The 25,201-nt window shown below is 45.2% G+C and overlaps 2 protein-coding genes across 2 annotated transcripts; both read left to right on the top strand.

The window, feature by feature from the left end:
* The first annotated feature begins 775 nt into the window (after positions 1–775).
* On the top strand, positions 776–14,518 carry MEFV (MEFV innate immunity regulator, pyrin). The gene is given in 13 exon segments (XM_046666351.1): positions 776–1,052; positions 3,503–4,441; positions 6,007–6,413; positions 6,854–6,949; positions 9,765–9,995; positions 10,414–10,436; positions 12,028–12,143; positions 12,323–12,355; positions 12,713–12,737; positions 12,884–12,944; positions 12,946–13,138; positions 13,141–13,244; positions 13,247–14,518. Coding segments are annotated over 13 exon segments (2,739 nt in total). The 3' UTR covers positions 13,481–14,518.
* A 2,559-nt stretch (positions 14,519–17,077) lies between these two features.
* Positions 17,078–24,664, top strand: ZNF200 (zinc finger protein 200). Its single transcript, XM_046666350.1, has 6 exons — positions 17,078–17,195; positions 17,955–18,287; positions 18,910–19,001; positions 19,327–19,450; positions 22,641–22,685; positions 24,627–24,664. The coding sequence occupies exons 2-6, from the start codon at positions 18,041–18,043 to the stop codon at positions 24,662–24,664; spliced, it is 546 nt and encodes a 181-aa protein (XP_046522306.1). The 5' UTR covers positions 17,078–17,195; positions 17,955–18,040.
* The last annotated feature ends 537 nt before the right edge of the window (positions 24,665–25,201 follow it).

Below are 25,201 nucleotides of genomic sequence, written 5' to 3'. Positions count from 1 at the left end.
ATGGACAAGCACCCTCCCTCCACGGTATGCTCCCAGGAAGCTAGGGCAGGGTCACCTCCAGGAACAAACAAATCAGGATGGTGGTCTCAGGCATGGTGTTTTGAGGCCTTCATGTTGCTGGAAGTACCAGACTACTAAAATGCAGCAACAGGGGCAACACCAGGGCTTGTCTCCTGGCAGTGCCCTTCTGGCCTCACCTGCATGCTTGGGCAGGGAAGGGTAAAGCTTGAAGGGCTGTATTTGCTGCCCCCCATTCCCCTACCATTGGCCCTGGAGGGTCAATAAAACCCCAAGAGTCTGGAGGAGAACAGTTGGCCAGAGAGGCTGATCCCCATCATGGTCCTTTCCAGTGTGAGACCAGGGGCTCTGTTCCTACTCCTCACCCACTGGTATCCTAGGAAAAGTAGAGAGGGAAGCATCTGAATGCCTGCTCAAGGATCAAGAGTCTGGAATCCATTCTCAGACAGTCCCTCACAGATTTACCCATTGCTCTGCAGTCCAGCCCGTGGCAGTGAGAGCTGGGAAGGACCACGTGTCTGATAGGCATTAAGCCCCCCCAGCTGGAAAAGCTGTAGAATCTGTAAGAAAGAGAACACAGCCAGTGATGACACACTCCTGGCCTCAATTCCCACCAAAACACAAAGCATTTCCTGTGCCTTTTCCGTTATTTCACAAGCTGCCTCTTTTTACTCACACCCTCTGGGCTCCAAGGACAGAAGATTTTTTCTCCTCCTAGAAGCCAGACAGCTGGTTCCAGCTTCTCCTGGTCAACACCATGGCCAAGACCCCTAGTGACCATCTGCTGTACTCCCTAGAGGAGCTGGTGCCCTACGACTTCGACAAGTTCAAGTTCAAGCTGCAGAACACCAGCCTGGAGAAGGAGCACTCCCGGATCCCCCGGGGCCAAATCCAGACAGCCAAGCCAGTGAAGCTGGCCACTCTGCTGGTCAACCACTACGGGGAGGAGTATGCTGTGCGACTGACCCTGCAGGTCTTGAGGGCCATCAACCAAAACCTCCTAGCAGAGGAGCTCCACAGGGTAACTGGCCCAGGTAAGCAGGCCCTGTACCTCCACCTCTCCCAGTGCAACCACTGGCTGTTCATGGAATGGGGTGGAAGGTGCAAGAGAGAAGTCGTGTTTGGACCAGTGCGTCCTGATTGGAGGTTAGGAGTCCCAGGTCTACCACAACCCCAGTGACTTTGGCCAAATCCCTTCCCTTGCTCTGGTCTTGGAGCTGGATTAGCAAAGCTAAAGCTCCCAGTGGCTTAAAAAGAAGAGCTGAGGGGCCGGCCTGGTGGTCTAGTGGTTAAGTTCATGTGCTCTGCTTCGGCGGCCTGGGGTTCACAGGTTCGGATCCTGGGTGTGGACCTAGCACCACTTGTCAAGCCACACTGTGGAGGGATCCCACATAAAACAGAGGAAGATGGGCACAGATGTTAGCTCAGGGCCAATCTTCCTCACACACAAAAAAGCTGAGATTCTGACTGCAGGGCAGGACCAGGAGAGACAGCAGCTAGATGCCTGTTCGCAGAGAATTGCTCACATAATTTGTGATTAACAATAACGTACAGACAAGGATCTCTGGGTGAGCAAAGAACGCTTGCTAACCAATCATATTAACAGGCTTGGTAGGTAATTTTCTCATTTTTATCCACCTAATTTCAGTTTTGAGTTCTTCTTTAACACATTTTACAGTGGCACTTGAAAATTCTCAAGAGGACGTTCTCCTTTCTTTTCTTTTCCTTCCTTCCATCTTTTCTTTCTTTCTTTTCTTCCTTCCTTCTCCTTCTGCTACCCTTTTGTTGTAACTTTCCGATTTTATTACATTGTGATCAAAGAATGTGGCCGATTTGATTTCTGCTTTTAAAGATTTTTTTTTGAGATTTTTGGGGGGCCTATTACGTGATCAGTTAAAAAAAATATTCTTTGGTGTTTGAGTTTTTCTTCTATTTTTAGACTTTAAGAATACATTAGAAATGCTTTCCATGTGTTCCTATGAGGTAGAACAGTTGAAATAACATAAAAATTCTCTGCTCTTTAAAAGAGTGATAGAACTAAACTGTAATCTGAATCTGGTGTAATTTGATGAGTAGAAGTTTTAAGTTAATTTTTCATATTTTAAATTCTGGTTGTTAGCATCTTCAGGGTTTCTCACTAGTTCATGAACCAGTTTTGGCAACTTAACGTTTTCCTACAAAGCCAAGGGCAAAGTGTTTTAAACAACTTTAAAGTTATTTTATTTAATTAATTAATTAATTAATTCCCAAAGCCCCCCAGTACATAGTTTATATTCTAGTTGTGAGTGCCTCTGGTTGTGCTATGTGGGACGCCGCCCCAACATGGCCTGATGAGTGGTGCCATGTCCGGACCCAGGATCCAAACTGGCAAAACGCTGGGCCGCTGCAGCCAAGAATTCGAACTTAACCACTCGGCCATGGTGCCTGCCCCTAAAGTAATTTTAATAAAAACTATTTCAGGGGCTGGGCCGGTGGCTTAGCGGTTAAGTGCACACGTTTCGCTTCGGCAGCCCAGGGTTCGCCGGTTCGGATCCCGGGTGTGGACACGGCACCGCTTGGCAAGCCATGCCGCGGTAGGGATCCCACATATAAAAAGTAGAGGAAGATGGGCATGGATGTTAGCTCAGGGCCAGTCTTCCTCAGCAAAAAAGAGGAGGACTGGCAGCCGATGTTAGCTCAGGGCTAATCTTCCTCAAAAAAAAAATGAACTACTTCAAACCAAAAATGACGGTGCTAATTATAGGTTATCTTCATTTCATTATAGTAGTGGTTTTCAAATTGTATACCAGGAAGATATTTCAGGGATTCTTTAGAATATTAGCAAATACTTGATTCAAGTTTATTAATTTTTTAACTTACAAAATTAACAAATTCATGTTAAAATGTATCATTAACTAAATTTTAAAATACTAGAGCCCCCAGTGTGATAGTTCATGCTGTACTTGAACTCCTTTTTACGTAGACCTTAGAATTAAGCCTTTCCAGTCATTTCTGTTTAATTAAACAGTATCCTGAAATTTCCAGGCAAGCTGTTTTAAATAAATTAGTACATTTATTTATCTGTGTGAGTTAGGATTTTCTTCACCTCATGAAACCAAAGAAAATAACACAAATAAATTAGTTTCTGAAGTTGTAACTGTCCTTCATAACTCCTGATTTCAAATTTTTGTGCCAAACATCTTAATTCTTCTTTATTGATTGATTTTTGTAAGTGAGTTTTGTACATCTATAATCACACACAAATTTATACCAACAAACTAGGTTTTTTATTTATTTCATGTATTAAGAATTCTGTGTAAGATCTTATATTGGAAACAAGTTCTCCTGCCTAGAAAGTTTGAAAAGCACTATTTGAGAAATATATAGCAAATAATTCGTATGTTCTTGTTTAATGGTAATTGACTGCTGTTGTCTAGAATGTTCTTAACTCTAATTTCTGAGGGGATTCTCTCTTCTCTCTCTTTCCCCAACCCTTGGCCCTGAGCACTGGACATTTTCATCCCTTTGTATCTCGTTGTCTTTTCAGAATATCTGATACAAGAACACGGCCCAGACAGTTCAGCAATGTCTTGTTCCTCTGTGGAAAATAATCCCAAGAGCCTGAGGATATCAGATGGTCCACAAGGTGATAGGCAGTGGCAAAGTGGTGACAGGGCAGCCAGCCTGCCATCTGGCCAACTCGAGGCTGGAAGGGGGCCCCAGAAGAAGCCTCAGGTCAGATCGAGAGATCAGAAGGGCTCCGAGGGCCTGGATGTGCAGGGCAAGCTGGGGGCCAGGAGTGTGACTCCTTCTTCCAGGAGAAGCCCATTCCCCGGCAAGCTGCAGGAGGAGAAAGGGATGAATCCGGGATCCGGGGTACGCAGGAATGCCAGCTCTGCAGGAAGGCTCCAAGGAGTCTCCAGTGGGTTATTTTCTGGGTCCCCAGGAAGGAAGGAATCCAAGACACCTGAAGTAAATTTACCTTCAAGAAAGAAGCGACCCAAAAGTCTTGAATTTACCATTTCTTCAGGAGGAGAACCCTTCAATCCAGAAACTCTTCTGCTTCAAGAGAAAATAAGAAGTGAGAATCCAGACTCAGGTGCCACCTCCAGTGAAGTGGCCACTCTGGATATAGGGGCTACTATGGCTCTGGAGAAATGCTCCAGGAATCCAGAACATTCCATGATCCTAGAACGGGGAGCATTCAGGAATACAGTTTCTCATGTATCTCTGGCTAGAGAGGAGAGGACTTGGGAGCATCCAGAATCCAGAGCACCTTTGGAGAAACATGGGACTGAGGATCCAGAGACCCCTGAGACCTTGGGGGAGGTGGTAGGTGGTGTGCTCCATAAGCCTTCAAATTCAGAAGTCCCTCTGTCTTCAAGTAAGAAAGGACCCCAGAATCCAGAAGACCTGGCATCCTTAGGAATGGTGACCTATGCAGGTATTCCCCCACAAACCTCCTTTTATCCCCACTGTACTTATGTTACTGGATCCCTGGGTGACCCCCAAGGTCCCCAACCCTTTGAGAATCTGATGTAGACCATGAATCCTAAAAAAATGCACACGTGCATATCTTCACAAAATGTTGCATCAAATTTCAGTTAGTTCTTAGATGCTCTGAAGTCCCTCTTTAGAATTCCAAGGGCTTCACAGACCCTAAGTTGAGCATCTGGGAAAGGATGGGTAAAAATATCTCCTTCTCTCAATAACCCCATGGCAGTATGTCATGGGCCCAAGATTCTGCCATTCACTTCTCTCTGGGCAGGGCGGAGAGCTGCTGACTAAAATCCTAGGTCCTTTTTACTAAGGAGGAAGAAATTAGGATTATGTTGGTTTGTGAATGACAGAAACACCAAAATAAGGATAACTGAAACAAGATAGAAGGTTGTTCCTCTTTCACATAAATGACACACAGGTAGTCCAGGACAGATGTGGTACTCCATCAGGCTACTGATGTTTTTTGCCCCACCAAGTTTTCTCTCAAGCTCATGGTCTCAGATGGTGGCATCCTCATTCCAGGCAACAGGATAGAGAGACAAAGGACAATAGTATTGCTTAGAGAGTAAGTGATTCCCTTATTTCCAGAAGTTTCTAGAAGCTGCTCGTGACACCTCCAGTTACATCCCTTTGGCCAGAATGTAGTCAAATGGCCACGCCTAACTGCAAGGGAGGCTGAGAAATGTAGGTTTTCTTGGGTGAGAAAGGGAGCCAGGAAGAAGCAGCCATATGGACAGCAATCAATTCTATCACAAGGCAAGGAGGGGAGAGTGGTTATGGGGTGCCTCTCACAGTCTCACAGACATGATATGAATTCCTGGGACTCTGTGAGAGGAGGAGGTGGGAAAGGACTAATGGATTGAGTGTGTTTCTATTTCTTCTTGTACCTTCTGTCATTTCTGCTTTATGAATTTGTGCTATGGTCTTGGGGCAGAGCTAGTCATAGCTGTATCATCATGGTGCGTTATGCCCTTCAGCCTTATTAAGTCCCCTTCTTGACTTTCATTTAATATTTCCTGAACCTGGATGTGAGCAGTGGTCCATCTGCTCCATTCAACACACACTTCCCAAATGCTCACCATATGTCAGGACTCTGCTAGGGGCTGGGGGTCCAGTCATGAGTGAGTCACTGCCCCCTAGGAGCCCCTGCTCAAGTCATGAGCAGCCTGGGGGCTTTTAAGCGGTAAAGCAAACACTGGTCAGAATATCTTGCTGTCTTTATATCACCTGCTAAAACAGTGTATTTGTGGGAGGAAGGCATAGAATTTATACCAAAAGGCCTTTCTTTAGGATAAATGCCCAAGAATTCCAAGTCTCAGGACTGTCATGAGATCTAGCCCTTAGCTCTCAGTCCCAGCGGCTCATTTCCTGCCTCACTGGAGGGAAGCCAGGGAAGACAAGCTAGGAAGTGGCCACAGTCTAACCAAGAACTCACCTGTCCCAGGCATAGTCTTTCTCTCTGCTGTGCTTTGTAGCACTCCTTCGTAACATCTTGGGTTTGTCACTTAGGAGATTTTTCCACTGCCATGTCACCAAGGAGGCTGCAGGACAAGGCTGTGTGTCCCCTTTGCCGCGCCCAGGAAGGAGACCCAGATGGTGGCACCTGCGTGCATGATTCCTGCAGCTGCTCCATTGCTTCTAGGAATCTCAAGGCCTCAGATGGTCACTCACCCAGCTGCCCCCAGTGCCAGGCCTCACTCCCAGGGAAGAGCTCTGGAGGCCAAGAGCGGCAGGAGGGCCAACAGATGGCCAGCCTGATCTCCAAGCCCCTGCCACAGTGTGAGCGTCACATGAACCAAGTCCAGCTGCTCTTCTGCGAGGACCACGGGGAGCCTATCTGCCTCATCTGCAGGCTGAGTCAGGAGCACCAAGGCCACTGGGTACGCCCTATCGAGGAGGCCGCCCTGGAATACAAGGTAGGGCTTCCTGCCCAGGGCCCTCCTCTGCTGGGCACTTGGACATGCTGGGGCTTGCTTCATTTTCTCAACAACTCTGGGAGGCTGGTGTATTAGCCAGCATTCTTGGACTGTAAATGGCAAAAACACAATACAAACCAGGCCAGTAAAGAGTGAATTTACCAGTTCACATAGCTCTGAGGTCCAGGGGATGCTAGCTTCAGGTATAGCTGAATCCAGATGTTCACAGGAGGTCACTAGGAATCTCTCTAACCACCTCCTGGCTCTGCTTCCCTTGGCGTGATAGATTCATTCTTCCTCTTTCCTGGGCACCCCTTCCTATGCTCTTGGCTTCAGCATCCTTAGCTTTACTCTCCAAAGCAAATTTTCCCCTCTAGAGTTGGCACCCACTAAAGATGGCAGGAGCCAAGTTTAATCCTCAACAAGTACTCTTTTTCCAGGAGCAAATTCAGAAGCAGCTGGAGCATCTGAAGGGGTTGAGAAAATCTGGGGAGGAGCAGAGATCCCAGGGGGAAAAGACGACAGCAAACTTCCTGGTAAGGAGGGCAGAAGGAGGGAGGGGACCAAGAGTGAGCAGGGGCCCCCAAGACTCTGTTCTGGTTCATAGGGAAGTAGAGCTGATCACATATTTAGAATCATCTGTTCTTTGCTGGCAGAAGTAACAGGCATCCAAGGATGAGTTCGTCCCTGGAGAGGGAGACCACCCCCAGCAGGGAGGGGCATCTCCAAGGACCCTGTCATGCTTTCTTATACTCATGATGAAATGATATAGCGAAACTAGCACCAGTGGCTGTCACTGAGGGATGGGACTAAGGAAAGAGGAGGAGAGACTTTTCAGCTTTAACTACTCCTCTGTATTGTTTTTATAATTGTCTATTTTATTTTTTTAAAAAAATATTGATTTTTAAAATTCAAACAATTAAAGTGAACGTTTTCTTTAAAACCATGGTTTTGCAATGCCATGTACTTTCAGTAAGTACAACTTATTGGTCTTTCTCTGTTGAGCTGGTGTCCAGCCTCTTGGACACTAAGTTGCTTCTATTTTCCCTGCAAGTGAAGGTGACTACCCCACAGAGCCTTCATTTGTTTGATCTATGTTGGTTGTTGGATCCCGTCTCCCTCTTTGGGTTCCAGACTTCTGTTGGAACGCACCACACTGCAATGGGCAATGGGCAAAGACAACAAAGGGCAGAATAGGGGGAGGGCATTGGCCCACGTGTCTGACTTTTGGGAAGCTCCTGAATTGTAGTAAAATGAAACCCTTCCCTATAATCCCAGGTGGCTTGGGACTTGTGGCTGCAGCAGAGGTCAAGTGTGCCCGCTGAGGAGTGTGAGGCAGGAGCCTGGGCTGTTCAGGGAAACAGGCAGACAGGAGGGTCTAGCCTTCCCTTAAGATACTCATGGTGACATGGGCCCCTGTGGGAAGGAGATGCTGTTTTCAGGACTTCTCTTCCTCCTCCTCCTTTCAATAGTCAAAAAAAATTTGTTTTAATCTTAGGGAAGGGGGAGGGAAAGCTCTTCTTTACAGCAGAATGCCAGCTAAAACAAGTACAGAAGAATAATTGAATTAGAAATTTTCCATTATACAAACACCAATATAACAGTTAACACCAACAGGGATCATCAACGGATGCTAAATTTTTAGAGGAAGATGGTTAGAGAACAGGATATTTACACACTCTCAAAGTACCACTCCCTGAATTACTTAATAATTAAAACAGAAACAATGTATATTTACAGTGGAGAGCTCTGGTAGAAACCTCCTTAACCAGGTGACCAATCCTAGTATAACAATAATGGTGATGTACAAACTGGACATCCTTTGCCTCCCCATGGGATGCACCAGGAAGACCACGGCATTAAGTATATGATATTCTTGTCCAAAATGGTTAACCTGAATTTAATCATGAGCAAAATTATCAATCTTAGAATCTAGGCCACTGAACAAGACAAGTGACCTGTCCTCTTAAAAAAGAAGTCAATGTTACCACCATCAACAACAATGAAAAGTGAGGAGACATTTTTGGTTCAAAAGAACTGGGGCTAGCCCGGTGGCGCAGCGGTTAAATTCACACGTTCTGCTTCTCTGCGGCCCGGGGTTCGCCAGTTCACATCCCGTGTGCAGACATGGCACCACTTGGCATGCCATGATGTGGTAGGCGTCCAACATATAAAGTAGAGGGAGATGGGCATGGATGTTAGCTCAGGGCCAGTCTTCCTCAGCAAAAAGAGGAGGATTGGCAGTAGTTAGCTCAGGGCTAATCTTCCCCCCCGCCCCAAAAAAGTTTCTAGCACCTAAAATGATCAATAAATGGTACTTACTGTTTAAAAAAAAAAAAAAAAGAACTAGGGTCAGTCCTGTCCTTTTGAGCTCAAAATGATGACTTCTTAAGTCCAGTCTTAGTGGATATGAAGTCCCCTCTCCCTCCTTGGAAGAAGGACAAGGTGCCCTAGAGCCACTTCACCTCTCCGCAGAAGGTTTCTAGTGATGATGAGAAAGAGGGCGAGAGAAGAGCTAACGGCTGACCAGTGGGCAGCGGTAGTGGAAGTTCACTTACAGTTAAATGAATGGACTGACCAGCCCCATTCAGAGCCACATTGAGAACCTCTGCTGGGGCGTGGAGAGAAGTCTCCCTCCTGGAGCCTTTGGTGGTCATAACCTTGTCCATCTATGACCTCAAGCATACGCCACCCTCACAGTGGCTTTCAAGGAAGAAAGAAGGTGACATCATTTATATTAGTGTCCTATGGCTGCTGTAACAAAGTACCTCAGACTAGGTGGCTTAAACCATGGAAATTTATTCTCTTTCAGTTCTGGAGGCTAGAAGTCTGAAATCAAAGTGTTGGCAGGGTTGGTTCTTTCTGAGGGCCACAAGAGGACATGTTCCAGGACTCTCTCCTCAGCTTGTAGATGACTGTCTTTTCCCCATGTCTCTCACATGGTATTCTCCCTATGTGTGTATCTGTGTCCAAATTACCCAACTCCAGGCCTCCCCCACTCCATATGACCTCATTTTAACTAATTACATCTGCAACAAACCTATTTCCAAAGAATATCATATTCTTAGGTACTGGGGGTTAGGACTTTAATATATGAATTTTGGAGAGAACACAATTCAATCCATTACATGAGGCTTTAGGACATTTTCCAAGAGCCAGCCCCTGCCACATTCAGTCTGTTCTGGAAGGTTCTGGCCCATTTTGCCTCCTGCCCTGGAGTCCAGGCCTCTAAAAGGCTGAGGAAGCCTGCCTCTTATCCACCTCCAGGAGGTGGCCTTCTTGGGATTCCCTGGGCATACACATCCACCTCACTGCACAGATTCCTACACCTCCCTGTGCCCTGTTCCCCAGAAAAAAACCGAAATCCAGAAGCAGAGAATCCAGTGCCAGTTGGAGCAGTTTTACCGGTTTCTGGAGGAGCAAGAGCAGCTCTTTGTGGCCTGGATGGAGGAGCTGGGCCAAACCATTGGCCAGGTCAGGGAGACACACGGCACCCAAGTGTCTAAGTACACCGCCCTTCTTGACGAGCTGATTGGGGAGCTGGAGACCAAGCAGTGCCAGCCGGAATGGGAGCTTATGCAGGTGAGTGTGGCTGGGCGTGGCCTTCCCCTGTCCACTGTGCCCAGTAGGATGACATGGGATCCCAGCACTGCCATAACTTCTGCCCAAGCCAGTGAGTGAGGCCCTTGGGGCTGCGGGTGGGACTTGGTCTTGGTGACCCATGATGCCTCTTGTGCCAAGACCCCTTCGATGAGCTCTTAGGAGCCCAGGGTGGCCAGCATCCTGGGGATCCCCTAGCATCTCTCAGAAAAGATCAGCAGGGCTTGGGTGCAATTCCATTGCTGGTGCCAGCTGCGCTGCCACCTTTGGTGATTAGAATTGCGGAGAGGTGCCTCAGTTTTGATGACACACCAGGGCTGGGAGCCCAGGAGGAGAGGCCAGGAGTCAGCACGGCCCATAGGAGACTGGTAACCGAGAGCTCCCATCTTTTCTCTCCTAGGACATCGGAGTCACCCTGCACAGGTACCAAGAGGTCCCATGGTGTTCGCTTGGGAGTCCCGCAGGAAGCATTTGGGGAGGCAGTCCTAGGAGGGAGATATTCTCACCGCCGGTTCTGTGACTCTTCCCTGGACTCCTCCCATCTCCTGCAGCTTCCTAAGGCCTTTCTGGATTTGTGCAGGGAGAACAGAGTATGATCAGGAGGGAGAGAATGGCATTGCACATACCCTGTGTGCTGATGGTGGCTTCCTAAGAAACCTCCCTAACAGATTGTGTCCTCTGCCATTTGCCTCCTGAAAACTGTTCCTGCAGAAGTGCTTGTGGCCTCAGGGAGGGAAGCACTTTCCAGGAGTGGAGCTGCTTAGCCCAGCAGGCAGGGGAGAGGAGGGTAGGGAGGAGCCTGGACTGTTACAATCACCCCAGGAACTTTACAAAATCCTGACATCCAGGCCTTGGCAGACAAATTAAATCCGAATCTTCAGGAGTGTGACCTAGGCATCAATGTTTCTTTGAGTCTTTTTTTTTTTTTTGGTGATAAAATATACGTAACACAAAATTTACCATTTTAACCATTTTTAAATGTAGGATTCAGTGGCATTAAGTACATTCACATTACTGTGCAGCCATCACCACCATCCATCTCCAGAACTTTTTCATCTTCCCAAATGGAAACCCCAGACCATTAAACAATTCTCCATCCTCCCTTCCCCAGCCCCTGGCAACCACCATTCTACTTCCTGTCTTTATGAATTTCTCTACCCTAAGCACCTCATATAAGTGAAATTATACAATATTTGTGCCTTTGTGTCTGGCTTATTTCACTTAGCATAATGCCTTCCAGGTTCATCCATATTGTATAGTGTGTCAGAATTTCCTTCCTTTCTTAAGGCTGAATAATATTCTATCATATGTATATACCACATTTTATCCATTCATCTATCAATGGACATGTGGGTTGCTTCCACCTTTTGGCTACAGTGAATAACACTGCTATGAATATTGTTTTACATGTATCTGTTGGAGTCTCTGCTTTCAATTTTTTTGGGCATATACCCAGAAGTGGAATCGCTATATTATATGGTAATTCTATGCTTAGTTTTTTGAGAAACGAACATACTATTTCCCACAGTATCTGTACCATTTTACATTCCCACCAGTAATGCACAAGAGTTCCAATTTCTCCACATCCTTGCTAACACTTATTTTTAATTTTTTAAAAAATAATAGCCATCCTAATGAGTGTGAAGTGGTATCTCATTGCGTTTTTTTCTCGTTTAATATCATTTTTATTTCAATAGAAAAAGACTAGGTTAGTGTAATTAATTTGACATAGATAATTCTTGGCTGAGCATGTCAATATCAGCACCATTTTAAGGCCATTATTAAAACTCATTGTGGTTTTGATATCAGTGGTTTTTAAAACTTCCCATGTGATGCCAATTCGTGGCCAAAGTTGAAAGCCAGTGTTTAGAACTCACAGTCCGGGGAGGGCTTTCTTTGTGAAGCCCAGGCAGGGCTGGGTGTGCCCTGTGGAGGCTGCACCTCGCTTCCAGCTCATGGGAGCTTGCGCCACCTCCATGCTCCAGCCCTCTGGCCAACAGTCTTTTGTCTCTAGGGCCAAGATGGTGACTGTCCCTGAGCCGTGGGCCACCCCTCCAGAGGTGAAAGAAAAGCTCCACCTGCTCTACCAGAAATCAGAGTTTGTAGAGAAGAGCATGAAGCACTTCTCAGGTAGGTGGGCTTGGGGGAAGATGGGAGGTTCCTGCTTGCTTCCTCCCTGATATGCAAGTAGCCTACAGGCCCCTAGTGTCCCTTCTCCATCTCCCACAGCTCTTCTGACTCTGCCTTTAGCCTCTCCCTGATCTGTCCTCAGCTGGGGGACCTAACTCAAGCTCCCTTTCTCCTTTTAGAAACCTGGCGTTCAGAAATGGAAACCTTCAATGGTGAGTATGGTGGTGGTAGTATGTGCTGGCTAGGCGTTATTGTGATATTCCCTTATGCTGTTGATTTCTGGGCATTATCTAGAAGAGAGAAAAACACCTGTAACAAAGGCAGGAGAAAGGTCATGACAGGCCCTCATAAGCTCTGTGTTGGACTCGTTGGCTGGGTCAGCTCATCAGACTTTAGAGTCTCCAAGGCAGATCCAAGGGCCTTGGAGGAATGAGGTTATATCCAAGGAGAAGAAGTAGGGTCCTGAGCAGGAGAGTCCTCGTCTTTCCTTGTGGTGGGGACCAGAGTAGATTTTGTCCCCCTGAATGGGAATCTCAGGATTTTTTCCCCTATCTCCTCTTTCTTTGTAGTTCCAGAACTGATTGGTGCTCAGGCACCCTGAGGAGAGTGGCCTTGGCCTGCTGTATCCTTGTGCTGTCCCCCAGTATGTTCCAGAAGAATGGCCCTGTCCATGTTTCCTGGAGGCAGGGAGAACCCCGTGGGGATGTTGCCCATGGACCCCAGCTAGGTATTCTAATTCTCTCTGCAGTTAATGTAATTCTGGATGTAGAAACCAGCCACTCCAACCTCATCTTCCATCTACTCTGATGACCTGAAGAGTGTGAGACCTGGAAACAAGTGGGACCGTCTGCCTGACAATCTGGAAAGATTCGATAGCTGCATCATCACCCTGGGCTCTCTGAGCTTCCTTTCCAGCCGCTATTACTGGGAAGTGGGGGTGGAAGACAAGACAGGGTGGGTCCTGGGCATTTGGAAGGCGTCCATGAGCAAGAAGGGAGCAGGACTCTGTCACCAGAGAATGGCTACTGGGTGGTGATGATGACGAAGTGAAACGAGTACCAGGCATCCATTTTTCTCCCAACCTGCCTGTGGATGAGGGAGCCCCCCCCAGGCATGTGGGCATCTTCCTGGACTACAAGGCTGGAGACATTTCATTTTACAATATGATAGACAAATCCCACATCTACACAGTCACCGATTTCTCTTCCTCTGGGCCCCTTCAACCTATCTTCAGCCCCAGGACACAAGACAGAGGGAAAAACATGGATCCTCTGGCCACCTACCCAGTGGGGTCAGGGGACCCAGTAAATGCCCAACACTTCACATCTCTCTTCTAGCTCCTGGCCTTGTATCTTGAATTCATACACTTAACAGACATTATTGAACACCTACTGGGTTCCAGCTGCTGTGGGGAATATAATAAATAAGAGAACAGTCTCTGTGCCCAAGGAGCTTATGGAATAGTTGCAGAAGTAAGCTCGGTATGCAAATATTGGTAAACCAAAGGTGAAGAGAACACATGAACTGATGACAGGCCATGGATTTCAGAGGAGGAAGTATGTGGCTGTTACTTAATAAATCCTAGTATGAATTAGCACCCTAAGATGCTCCTGCAGAGATCCCACCCTCATTTTCTCTCAGGACCCCATGGCAAGGTTATGTCCCTTCATTCTATCCTCCCCTGTCTTGAGGACTTGGGAAGCCTAGAGGAAAAACAAGCAGACTGGACTGTTACAAAATATTTTTGTACCTGGATTAATGAACTACGGTTCTTCAGAGTATTGGCTGGGCCTCATAAGTAAATCACTTAGAAAATTTGGTCATCATTGCATTTGTTGTCACTCAGTTGATCACTGTGAGATCCCGTTTCCCTACTGAACACCATGAAAGAGATGGGGCTGTCGGAGTGGAAAACCATTTGACACATATTCCAAGTGTCAGATTATTCTGTCCTGATCTGTATCTGAAAAACCTATGGGCCTGTGGAATATTAGGTGTTCTGGTTTACAGAAGCCCTCTCTGTCATCCTCCATTTAGAGAGATGTAAAGAGAAGGGACGTAAGAAAACAAAAAGAATCAAATGAAGATTAAACTCCAACTCCTCTCTCCGTCTTCAGACTAGAACCTAGATTGGACTCAGGTTCTCCATAGTTGTTACCAGAGCATGAAACACATGCTTTGCTTTCTTCATGGAGCTTTGTTCTACGTGCATAATCCACATGCCGACACAGTTCATATGCCCAATTTGCTTAGCTGTTCCCATGGTTTGTCATTTGTTACCCCCAATTCTTTCTTGCTATAACCTTTCCATGAACAGCTTCATGTATATTTCCCACCACCTGCCCATACACATATTTTTCTCATATTATTTCTCATATTATTTTCTCATATTACTACATATTATTCCTAAAATGGTTCCAGAATGTGAACTATTTGATAGCACTTGCTATAGCTGGTCATACAATCCTTCAGAAAGACTGAAAAACGTTTCATGCCCAAAGCAATGTTTGTCATTTAAAAATCTGTGCTGACTTAATGCAGATGTAGTGGGGTTTCACCTGTGTTTTATTTCATTACCTGTTAGTGAGGCTGTGAATTTTTTCATGTGAATTTCTACTTTTTGCTTCATTATGCAGAAATAGTACAGCTCTTTTGATTATTTGCTATGTGGAATCTAGATAATGAACTTAGTTGTTTGTAATGCTTCTTCATAAATATTTTAGATACTAAACATTTGTATCTGTAAGATGAAATTTTACCTGTCTGGTGGTTTTTTAAAAATTGAGATATAATTCACATATCATAAAATTCATCCTTTTAAGGTGTACAATTAAGTGGGTTTTGGTATATTCACAGTGTGTACAAACATCACCACTAATTCCACAACATTTTCATCATCCCCAAAACAAGCCTTGCATCCCTTAGCAGTCACTTGCCCTTCTCCCCTCCTCCAGCCCCTGGCAACCACTAACCTACTTTTTGTCTCTATGGAATTGCCTATGCCGGACATTTCGTGTAAGTAGAATCATACACCATGATGGTCTTTTGTGACTGGCTTCTTTAGCTTAACATAATGTTTTTAAGGTCCATCCATGTTGCAGCATGTATCAGTACTTCATTCCTTTTTTATTGATGAGTAATAATCCATTATATAGACCACATCTTGTTTATCCATCATCAGTTGATAGACATCTGGGTTGTTTCTACTTTTCAGCCATTATGAATAATGGTGCTATTCATATGCAAGTTTTCCTGTGGACATATGTTTCCATTTCTCGTGGATTTATACCTAAGAATGGAATTGCTGGATCATAGGGTTAGTCTATAACATTTTGAGAGACTGTCAAACTGTTTCCAAAGCGGCTAAGCATCTTTTCAAATGTCAATGACCATTTAGTTTTTCTCCTCTGTGGAATGACTTTATAGTCTTTGCCTTAGTCTTCGTCACTTCGCAGGAACTCTTTGTGTGTTGGGAATGTCTAATTCTTTATCTGGCTTATCTTTTACAACTATTTTCCAGTCTACTAGTTTTTGACTTTATTAATATTGTTCTTAAAAATTAAAAAAAAATAAAGTCACTCAGGTTTATATTTTATTTCAAGGCATCTCAGTTTTCTGTTTTGCCTCAACATCAAATGTAACGTTCTCTTAAGTGTTCTTTTACTGGTTATTAAATTCCACTTTTTGTGTGTAGTATAAGGACGGGAGTCTTTTTCCCCAGAAGAACAGATAATTTTTGCTAGAACCATCTATTTCATACTAAGTTGAAATGCTACCCTTTCACGCAGATCCGTCCACATATATTCAGATCCATTTTGGCACTTACTGTTCTTTTCACTGTTCTATTTATTTACCCCAAGTTCAAACCATACTGCATTAGAGGAGTTTTGTTTTGTTTTTAGTAATTTTAATGTCTGGAAAGGCAGGTATTCTTTATTTTTTAAAAATCTTTGGTGCCACACAGTTTCGACACTCGTCTCTTTATAACATTTTAAGCCACGGGTAAGTGAGTCACCTACAGTTAGCATTAAGAAAAGGCATTCATTTCTATTTTTACTTTCGTCATCCTGCCAGAGACTGGCGTTTCATAGAGGAATAATGTAATCCCTGCCCTTGGGCAGTCCCAATCCTGATCAGTGCCTCACTGGAGAATGAACCGAGTATGGGAACAATACAGAGAAAAAAGACGCTGTTAGGCGTCGGTGAGAGGCTGAAACTGAGGACGGAAACGGAGATGGTCGGAGGACGACCAGGGTTTCTTATAAAAGAAGATGGCCGGTCCAGACCGCAGCATAGAAGCTGGCAAGCAGAGGAGGGGAGGGTCGCCGGCTCTAACCTACGGGCCGCCACTGTCGTAAGGGACGGCTCTAACAGGACCCACGACCAGGCAGAGGTCTAGAACCACCCACTGGCAACCTCCGCAGTCCTGTAACCCACCCCAGACGCGGCAGCGGAAACTGCTGCAGCCTCCGTAAACCTTCCGGTCCCAAAGGCAATCCGCTTCCGGTCGAGCCTAGGCCCTGCCCCGCCTCAACCGCCGCGCCTAGTGGTCTCCCATTGGCTGTTTGGAGCCGAACTACATTTCCCAGCAGGCCCTGAAGTTTGACAGTTCGTACCTGGAGTGGTGCCAGCCCGTCATGGAGGACTGGAGGCTGCCTTCTTTCCATCTCCCAGGTAGAACCACAGAGAGAGCGGCTGCCGTCAGCCTAGCCTCCCTCCGGCCCTGAGAGCTCCGCCGGCCGGCCTCGAGCCTCGCCTTCTCAAGTGCAGACTGCCCGCTCCGAGTGGGGAGACCAGGCTTCCGCACCGGAAACGGGGTACCGGGCGTGACGTCACGGCAGCCAAGGCGTTCGGCCTCCCAGAAGGCACCGCGTCCTCGCCGTCCTCCCTAACTGACGGCGGCGCACACCAATAGTCGCTCGCAGCCTGTGAGGACGCTCGGAAGGGCGAGGGGAGGGCTTGGCCTCTCGCGCCTAGTTTCCTGGTCGCTCCCCGAGCCGGGTCTCTGGGCCATCCTCAGCGAGCGCCCAGGGGCGACAGGGTCCCCGAGAGGTGAGGGGCTCCGCGAGGGCGGGAACCAGGCTGAGGCGGCCTCTGGGGAGCGGAGCGTGGTCTGTTGCCGGGGGAGCCTGGCCAGATAGGGATCCGGGAATGCGCCCCAGGCAGTGCCGCCGGGGCGCGGTAAAGGTGCCCCTTGGCCGGTGGGAGAGTCTCCAGAGTGGGCCTGGCCTGGTGGGATGTTCCCTGCCGCTCTCAACAGCGCATTGACGGCAGAACAGAGTCAGCAGGCCTTGTGTGGTCACCTCATGCGGCCTTGAGTTTGCTCTTTGAGCCATCAACTGCTCCTTGAAGGGCATCCGAGAGACTTGCGGTCCAAGGGGCGCAGTACGGCCAGATTCAGTGGCCAAGCTGACTTCTAAGCAGATGCCCTCGGTGTTGGACCCCAGATTTCATGTCTTCTAGCCCATTTCTCTTTCCACCCGCCTAAGTTAAAACACTCTTCCCAGTGGTGTTTGCACTTCATATTTCTGGGAGGCTGGTCCTTTGTCTTCTGCCGACTGCCTGCGCTCCCTTCCGTTTGGCCCTTGAGGTTTGTACATTCTTTGGCTTTCGTTCTCAGGATCTTCCTTTCAGGCCGTGCTAAGAGTATCTGGTTCAGGGACCTTCGTTTTCAGTTATGAGTTTCCTACCTCAGCTTATCTTTCCATTCTGATTTAGATCTCATGTGGTCTCACTACCCAAGCCACCTATGGGAGGGCAGCCATGCCCTGCCTGATCTTGTGGATCACCCATGGTTTCTCTCATCTGCAGCTTGGCTATCTCCACAGATTTCCTTCAGTAAGAAGTGGCTCTCGAAGCTCTGCTGAAACAAGTGTGGTGTGTGATCTCAAGGTGTGATGGCTGCAAAAGTGGTTCCTATGCCCCCAAAGCCAAAGCGGTCTTTTATTTTGAGAGTTCCTCCAGACTCCAAGCTGGGTCAAGACCTACTTCGAGATGCTACTAGTGGGCCCAAGACCATCCACCAGCTGGTTCTGGAGCACTTCCTTACCTTCTTGCCCAAGCCAAGCATGGTCCAGCCCAGTCAGAAAGTCAAGGAGACCTTGGTTATTATGAAGGATGTGAGCTCAGACCTTCAGAACAGAGGTAAGAAGCAGGTGCTGTTTCACTAGAAGAGAAAGGAATGGTACTGGGGGCTGAGATAGGCTTCCATGTTAGTAATGGTTCAGGATGGTAGATAATTGCAAAAAGGAGTTGATTCTAATAGGTCAACAAGTTGGGGAGAGGGAGTGTTTTTTCTCAAGCTGGAGCTTGTGCGGTTTGCTGGGTGTGTGTAAAGCCATAGAATAAACAGTGCGCATCTTTTCGGTAGTGTCAGTTTTACACAAACATTTGCAGGGCAGGGCATATATCTTTTTAGGATAAGGAAATGTAAGTGAATTATTGAATTGACTTCAGTTTATGTGGAATTTTGGAAATTTTGTGTTTGCTGTGGGTATCTTCAGACTATCTTCTCCTAACCTTCTCTCTAGTAGTAATGGGAATAGTAAAAGGTGCTTAGGGAAATCATTCTTTTAATAATGAGGAGACCCCATATAGGTTTGAGACCCTGTGGTTTATGGCTTGATCTCTCACTGGACTCACAGGAGCAGAAAAAGCCATCAGTTTCCTGCAGAAGGAATGAAGACATTCTGGTCTAAGGTGTGGGTAGAGTCTCCATAGTAGAGTCACTGACTTTTCCATTAACTGCAGCTTCCTCTTTCCCCAGTGCAACCTCATCCCTTAGTGAAGCTTCTGCCCAGAGAAGGAATCCGGCAGAAACAGGAGACGGTGTCTCTGTGTTTAAAAGATAAGCCTGAGGTGGGTTCAGTTTTCCCGTTCACTGTTTGAGTGCACCTCCTTCTCTGCTCTTGCAGCCCTCCCTCTCAGCCACCTTGTATTAAAACACACTATTGGGAGTCAGCAAGGAGAGTGGGCATGTTCATCACTGCCTCCTTGGATGTTTGTCCTCTGCTTTTCCTTTAGCTCCTCTCTGAGCCTGGCTTTCTTGTCTGTGCTCCACGGCATGGAACTTACAGATCCCTTTTGCCATCCCTACCTTGATCTTGGGTCTGAGTCTTTCTTACCAGTAGGGCTGTCAAGCAGCTTCTGTTATTAAGAGGAGTGGGACCTGTTGCTCTTTTAGGAGCTGATGGTCTTTGAGGATTTGAATGTATTTCACTCCCAAGAAGAATGTGTGAACCTGGATCCTGTCCAACAGCCCAACTCAGAGAAGGAAGGAGACAGTGTTGGGGAGATGATGCTACTCGGTAAGAAAATCAAGTCCCTCGTGTGTTCAGATTGAATGCTATGTTCTTCTGCTTCATCTCAGACTTTTTCAAGACATTATTCACACCACCTAAGCATATGTACACACACACGTTTAATTTTTGTTTTATCCCCTCTGGCAGAGCCTGCTCCAGCTGGGGGTAGTCATTTTCCCTGTATCTTGAGGGCTGCAAGGGTAGAGTGGGGGGAACTTCTCTTGGTAAGCAAACCTGTGGCTAATGTAGTAATATCAAACATTCAAACAGAAAATGCAGGCACACTGTTTCTGAATCCATTTTGTGGATTCAGTGCTATTCTCCCAGTAGGTATATTTTAAATTAGCGCTTTCATTGGACACATGACTAACTCTTTAAGTCTTTTGTTTCCTTGATGTTCAATAGCTATGAAGCCTACAAGCCTAAGTGAATTCCAACAGTGGAATACACTGTTGATGGAAATAATATCTAGTACTTATTAAGCACTTGCATGCCATTATGTGCTAGGCACTAGTCTAAGTACTTTGCATGCATGTATCATCTTATGTCACTCTCACAATAGTACTGTGGGGTAAGGAATTATTACTATTTTATAGGTGATGTAACTGAAGGAGAAAAAAGTTAAGAAATTTGCTAACGGTCATACATCAGTAGGTAGTGGAGCAGGGATTTGGATTTAGACTCAGGGAATCTAACAGAAGAGTTTGCAGTCTTGGCCCAGAGCTATACTGCCTCCTTGCTGCATTTCTCATAATTTTGTCAGAGAATTTCCTATATGGTTGGTGAATGGGGCCTTCTTCATGTGTACTCATTTCCCAGTAATGGTTAACAAGTGCCCTCAGTACTAATATGAACTTATCTTGCAGCAGCTTCTCTCTAAGCTGCTTAGAGATGCTTCAGCTTTTCTCTAGAAATATGCTGCTACCCCAGAGTCAGGAGCCCTCAAAAATCATTTTGCTGAGTGCCTAATACTTTTTACCTTGCCATCAGGGCTGTTTGCTTCTGAGGCTGAAGTGGAGCAAAGAGTAGATTTTGTGAGTTGCCTGGAGTGACAAATGTCCATAATGACTATTGAACTCTCTAGTTGTCTTACACCGTATGGTCAGGGTTGTGGTACATAATGGGCATGGTTGATTTCCCATAGATTATTCTATGTAATATTTTATTTATTTTAGGGAAAAGTATAAGCAGATCAGATTTTTTACGCTGAGTCTTGGGCAAAGCTAGCCCTTTGTTTTGGGTGACTGGTTGGTGGGTATGTTGCCAACTCCAGGACCACTTTGGCCATGAACCTTGAGACCTAATCCTCACCCTTCCCTTGCCCATACCCAGAAGCTGATGATTTAAGCCTAGAGTCATTCACCAACATTTAATAAATGCTACTTGTTTTTTCATCTGGCAGGGTTGGGTTCTGGAGTTGATATTCAGTGTGTTAAAAAGATACATAATGCTCCATTCCTAAGCTCCAGGAGCTTCCAATTTGTTTTGTAAGATAAGTCATTCACCTAAAGAGATAAGCAGTGTGAAACGTATAGCTCTAAAAAGCTATGACAAGGTCAAGGCAGGATTTAGACGCAGGAGCAGAGTTTGGAAGAAGATGGATTTGATTTTAGATGAGATTGGATCCGTGGCAGGAAATATGAGATTATCCTCTGAGCACTTGGCCTTTGGGGATTGGAGGTCACATGTAAGGACATAGAGATTTGGGGGTCATAAGCATAGAGCTGATAGTTGAAATAGTAACATTTGGTCAGTTTGCAAAGGGAAAAGTATAAAGGAATGAACCTCGTAGGGACAGAAATAAAAGGAGAGCCCTTGACAGAGGAGGACAGAATGTGTCTCAGTCTAAGCGAACCACGTGAAAACAACTGAAAATGTAGAACACTTAAACAAATCCTCAGTGAGATAGTTGTTATGGTTATGCCTGCCCTCTACTGTGGTAAGAGAATGTGCCTTCTCAAGATGGATGCAAATTGACCACATACTATGCGACAACGACACGTAGATTCCAAAAAGTAGAGATAATACCAAGGGATCTATCACAATGCAGTACAGCGAGAAATTAATAAATCAGAAAAAAAGTTCGTTCCACCTCGACATTTTAAAACTGTTAAGTAACCTTGGGTCAAAGGGAAAATACAAATTAAAATTGCATAATTTTTCTAGAAAACACTATATATCAGAATTTATGATTTAACCTAAAGTGGTACTCAGAAGAAAATTCGTGGCTGAAAAAACATGTTGAAAACATGTTCATTAATTTAGAAAAATGAAAGTAATTAAACCTCTGACTCAAAGTTAGGAAAACAACAAGGTAAAGGAAAGCAAAGTATTAATAAATACATAACTAGAAGTCAATAAGTTAAAAATAGAAACAACAGAGGGACTAATAAATAGATTTTTCCATATAGGAAATTGAAATTGTCAAAAAACTAGCCCCCCACCCAAGAAAAGGGACCAGTCTCTGTCACAGAAAGTTCTTGTAAATCTTTAAAAATTAGACAGTTCAAATGCTATGAAAACTTCCAGAGTATACAAAAAGAAGGAAAACTTCAACCAAATTCTTTTAATGAAATTAGTGTAACAAAGATACCATAACCTGATAAAAACTGCCATGACCAAATAAGATTCCAGGAATGCAAAAATGATTGAATAATAGTCTATTAATATAATCCATCTTAAAATAAAAAGAAAACGCCTATAATCATTTTCATATTTATTGATAGATATTTAACAAAATACAAACCCCTTCATAAGAACACTTAACAAAATAGTAATTAATGGATATTTCCTTAACTTATCCTTTCAGCCAGCATCATCTTTAACAGGAAACACTTGGAGGCATTCCCACTAAAATGAGGAATGCAGCAGTGAAGCCCAGTGTTACTACTAATATTTAATATTGTGTTTCAGGTATTAGCCAGTGCAGTTAAATGAGAAAGAAATTATTTCTATAAGAATTTAAGAGAAAGATAAAATTACATCTATTTACATATGATATAATGCAAAATTTCCCCTGGAACTAGACAATCTGATCTCATATTCAAATGGAAAAATAAATATGAGTAACTAGGAAAATGGAGAAGAGCAGTGGGGTGGGAAGGGTTCTAGTATATCAGCTGTGAAAGGAACCTCTAAAGCTGTCTTCGGGGCTGGCCCCATGGCCGAGTGGTTAAGTTCACACGCTCTGCTGCAGGTGGCCCAGTGTTTCGTTGGTTCAAATCCTGGGCGCGGACATGGCACTGCTCATCAAACCACACTGAGGCAGTGTCCCACATGCCACAACTAGAAGGACCCACAATGAAGAATATACAACTATGTACTGGGGGGCTTTGGGGAGAAAAAGGAAAAAAATAAAGTCTTTAAAAAAAAAAAAAGCTGATGCTGTAATAATTGGCTTAAAGCTGTCTTAGGAAAACTTGTGGTATCGGCATGTGATCAGACAGACCAGTGAGATGGAATAAGAAGTCCCAAAATAGTCTCAAATACACAGGAGGATTTAGTTTATGATAAAGTTAGAATTTCCAATCAGCAAGGTAAAAAGGGACTTTTTTTTTTTTTTTTGCTGAGGAAGATTAGCCCTGAGCTAACATCAGTGCCCATCTTCCTCTACTTTATATGTGGGACGCCTGCCACAGCATGGCTTGCCAAGCAGTGCGTGGGTCCACACTGGAATCCGAACTGGCAAACCCCAAGCTGCCAAAGTGGAAGATGCAAACTTAACGGCTGTGCCACCAAGCCAGCCCCCATTCTTCCTCTTTCTTTGCTTGAGGAAGATTAGCCCTCTGCTAATATCTGTGCTAGTCTTCCTGTATTTTGTATGTGGGTTGCTGCCACAGCATGGCTGACAAGTAGTGTAGGTCCACGCTTGGGATCTGAACCCAGGCTGCAAAAGTGGAGCACATGGAACTTAACTACTATTCCATGGGGCTGGCCCCTGAAAAGGGACTTTTTGTTAAAACGTGTTGGGACAACTCAGTAGCCATTTGATGAATCATACCTTACTTTGCACACCAAGTAAAACTCCAGATGGATCAAAGATTTTAAGTATTAAAAAAAAAACACATAGGGGGCTGGCCCCGTGGCCGAGTGGTTAACTTCACACGCTCCGCTGCAGGCGGCCCAGTGTTTCGTTGGTTCGAATCCTGGGCGCAGACATGGCACTGCTCATCAGACCACGCTGAGGCAGCGTCCCACATACCACAACTAGAAGAACCCACAACGAAGAATATACAACTATGTACCAGGGGGCTTTGGGGAGAAAAAGGAAATAATAAAATCTTTAAAAAAAAAACAAAAAACACATAAAAGCACAATTAGAGAATATGAGTGGATCCTTTTTTTAGATTTTTATTTTTCCTTTTTCTCCCCAAAGCCCCCCCGGTACATAGTTGTATATTTTTTTAGTCGTGGGTCCTTCTAGTTGTGGCATGTGGGATGCCGCCTCAGCATGGCTTGATGAGCGGTGCCATGTTGGCAGCCAGGATCCAAACCAGCGAAACCCTGGGCCACCAAAGCGGAGCACTTGAACTTAATCACTCAGCCCTGGAGCTGGCCCCTGGGTCCCCTTCTTTTATAACCATGGGATAGGAAGGTTTTTCTAATTAAGACTCAAAAGTCTAGAAGTTTTGAAAGAAAAGATATATTGAATACATCAAAATAAAAAAATTCTGTATGGCAAAATAAAAAATATATAAGCAAATAAAATGCAATAAATGGGGGGAAATATTTACAACTCATATCAGACAAAAGCCTAATCTTCCTAATTTATAAAGAGCACCTAGAAATAGGGAAGAGAAAGATCAACAGATTCACTTGGGAATACAAATTACCCTTAAACACATGAAAAGATGTCCAGCCCTACTTACAATTAGAAATGCAGATTAAGGGACCAGCCTGGTGGCGCAGCGGTTGAGTTTGCACGTTCTGCTTCTCGGCGGCCTGGGGTTTGCTGGTTCGGATGCCGGGTGTGGACATGGCACCACTTGGCAAAAGCCGTGCTGTGATAGGTGTCCCACCTATATAGTGGGGGAGAATGGGCATGGATGTTGGCTTGGGGCCAGTCTGCCTTGGCAAAAAGAGGAGGATTGGTAGTAGTTGGCTCAAGGCTAGTCTTCCTCCAAAAAAAGAAAAATGCAGATTAAACCTCTACTGACTTACCTTTTTTTTTTTAACCTGTCAGATTATGGGAATCAGAAACTTACACTGGTGGTGAGGTAGTTAGGAGACAGTCTGTTGCTGGTGGGCATGCAGCATGGTACAGTCCCTCCATCTGGGAATCTGTAATTACCCATGTTACAGATGTGTTTACCCTTTGATCCAGCAGTCCCACCTCTGGGAATCTGACTTACAGATAATAGCCATGGCACACATTCAAAATAATGTACAAACAAGGTTATTCATCGTGATATTCTTTGTAAAAAACACAAGGATGAAAACAGTCTGTGTGTGTCGGCAGGGGACTGGTGGAATATGGTGTGTCCACGTATCATACCATGATAATCTCTGTGCACTGGAATATAGCGATTGAAATGAAGCAAGTAGCAGAAATATACACAGTATACTACCTTTTATATAAGAAAGGGGAGAAAAAGGAAATGTATTGTCTAAAGAAACAACGGAAGAATAAAAAGAGACTACTGGCATACCTCAGAAATATTGACGGTTTGGTTCCAGACCACCACAATAAACCGAATATTGCAAATAAAGCAAGTCATGAATTTTTTGGTTTCCGAATGCATATAAAATTCATTTATA

Source organism: Equus quagga, chromosome 7 (genome assembly GCF_021613505.1).
Source record: "Equus quagga isolate Etosha38 chromosome 7, UCLA_HA_Equagga_1.0, whole genome shotgun sequence".
NCBI lineage: Eukaryota > Metazoa > Chordata > Mammalia > Perissodactyla > Equidae > Equus > Equus quagga.
Note: the sequence above shows the minus strand (reverse complement) of the source record. Positions and strands in the feature narration are given on the sequence as shown.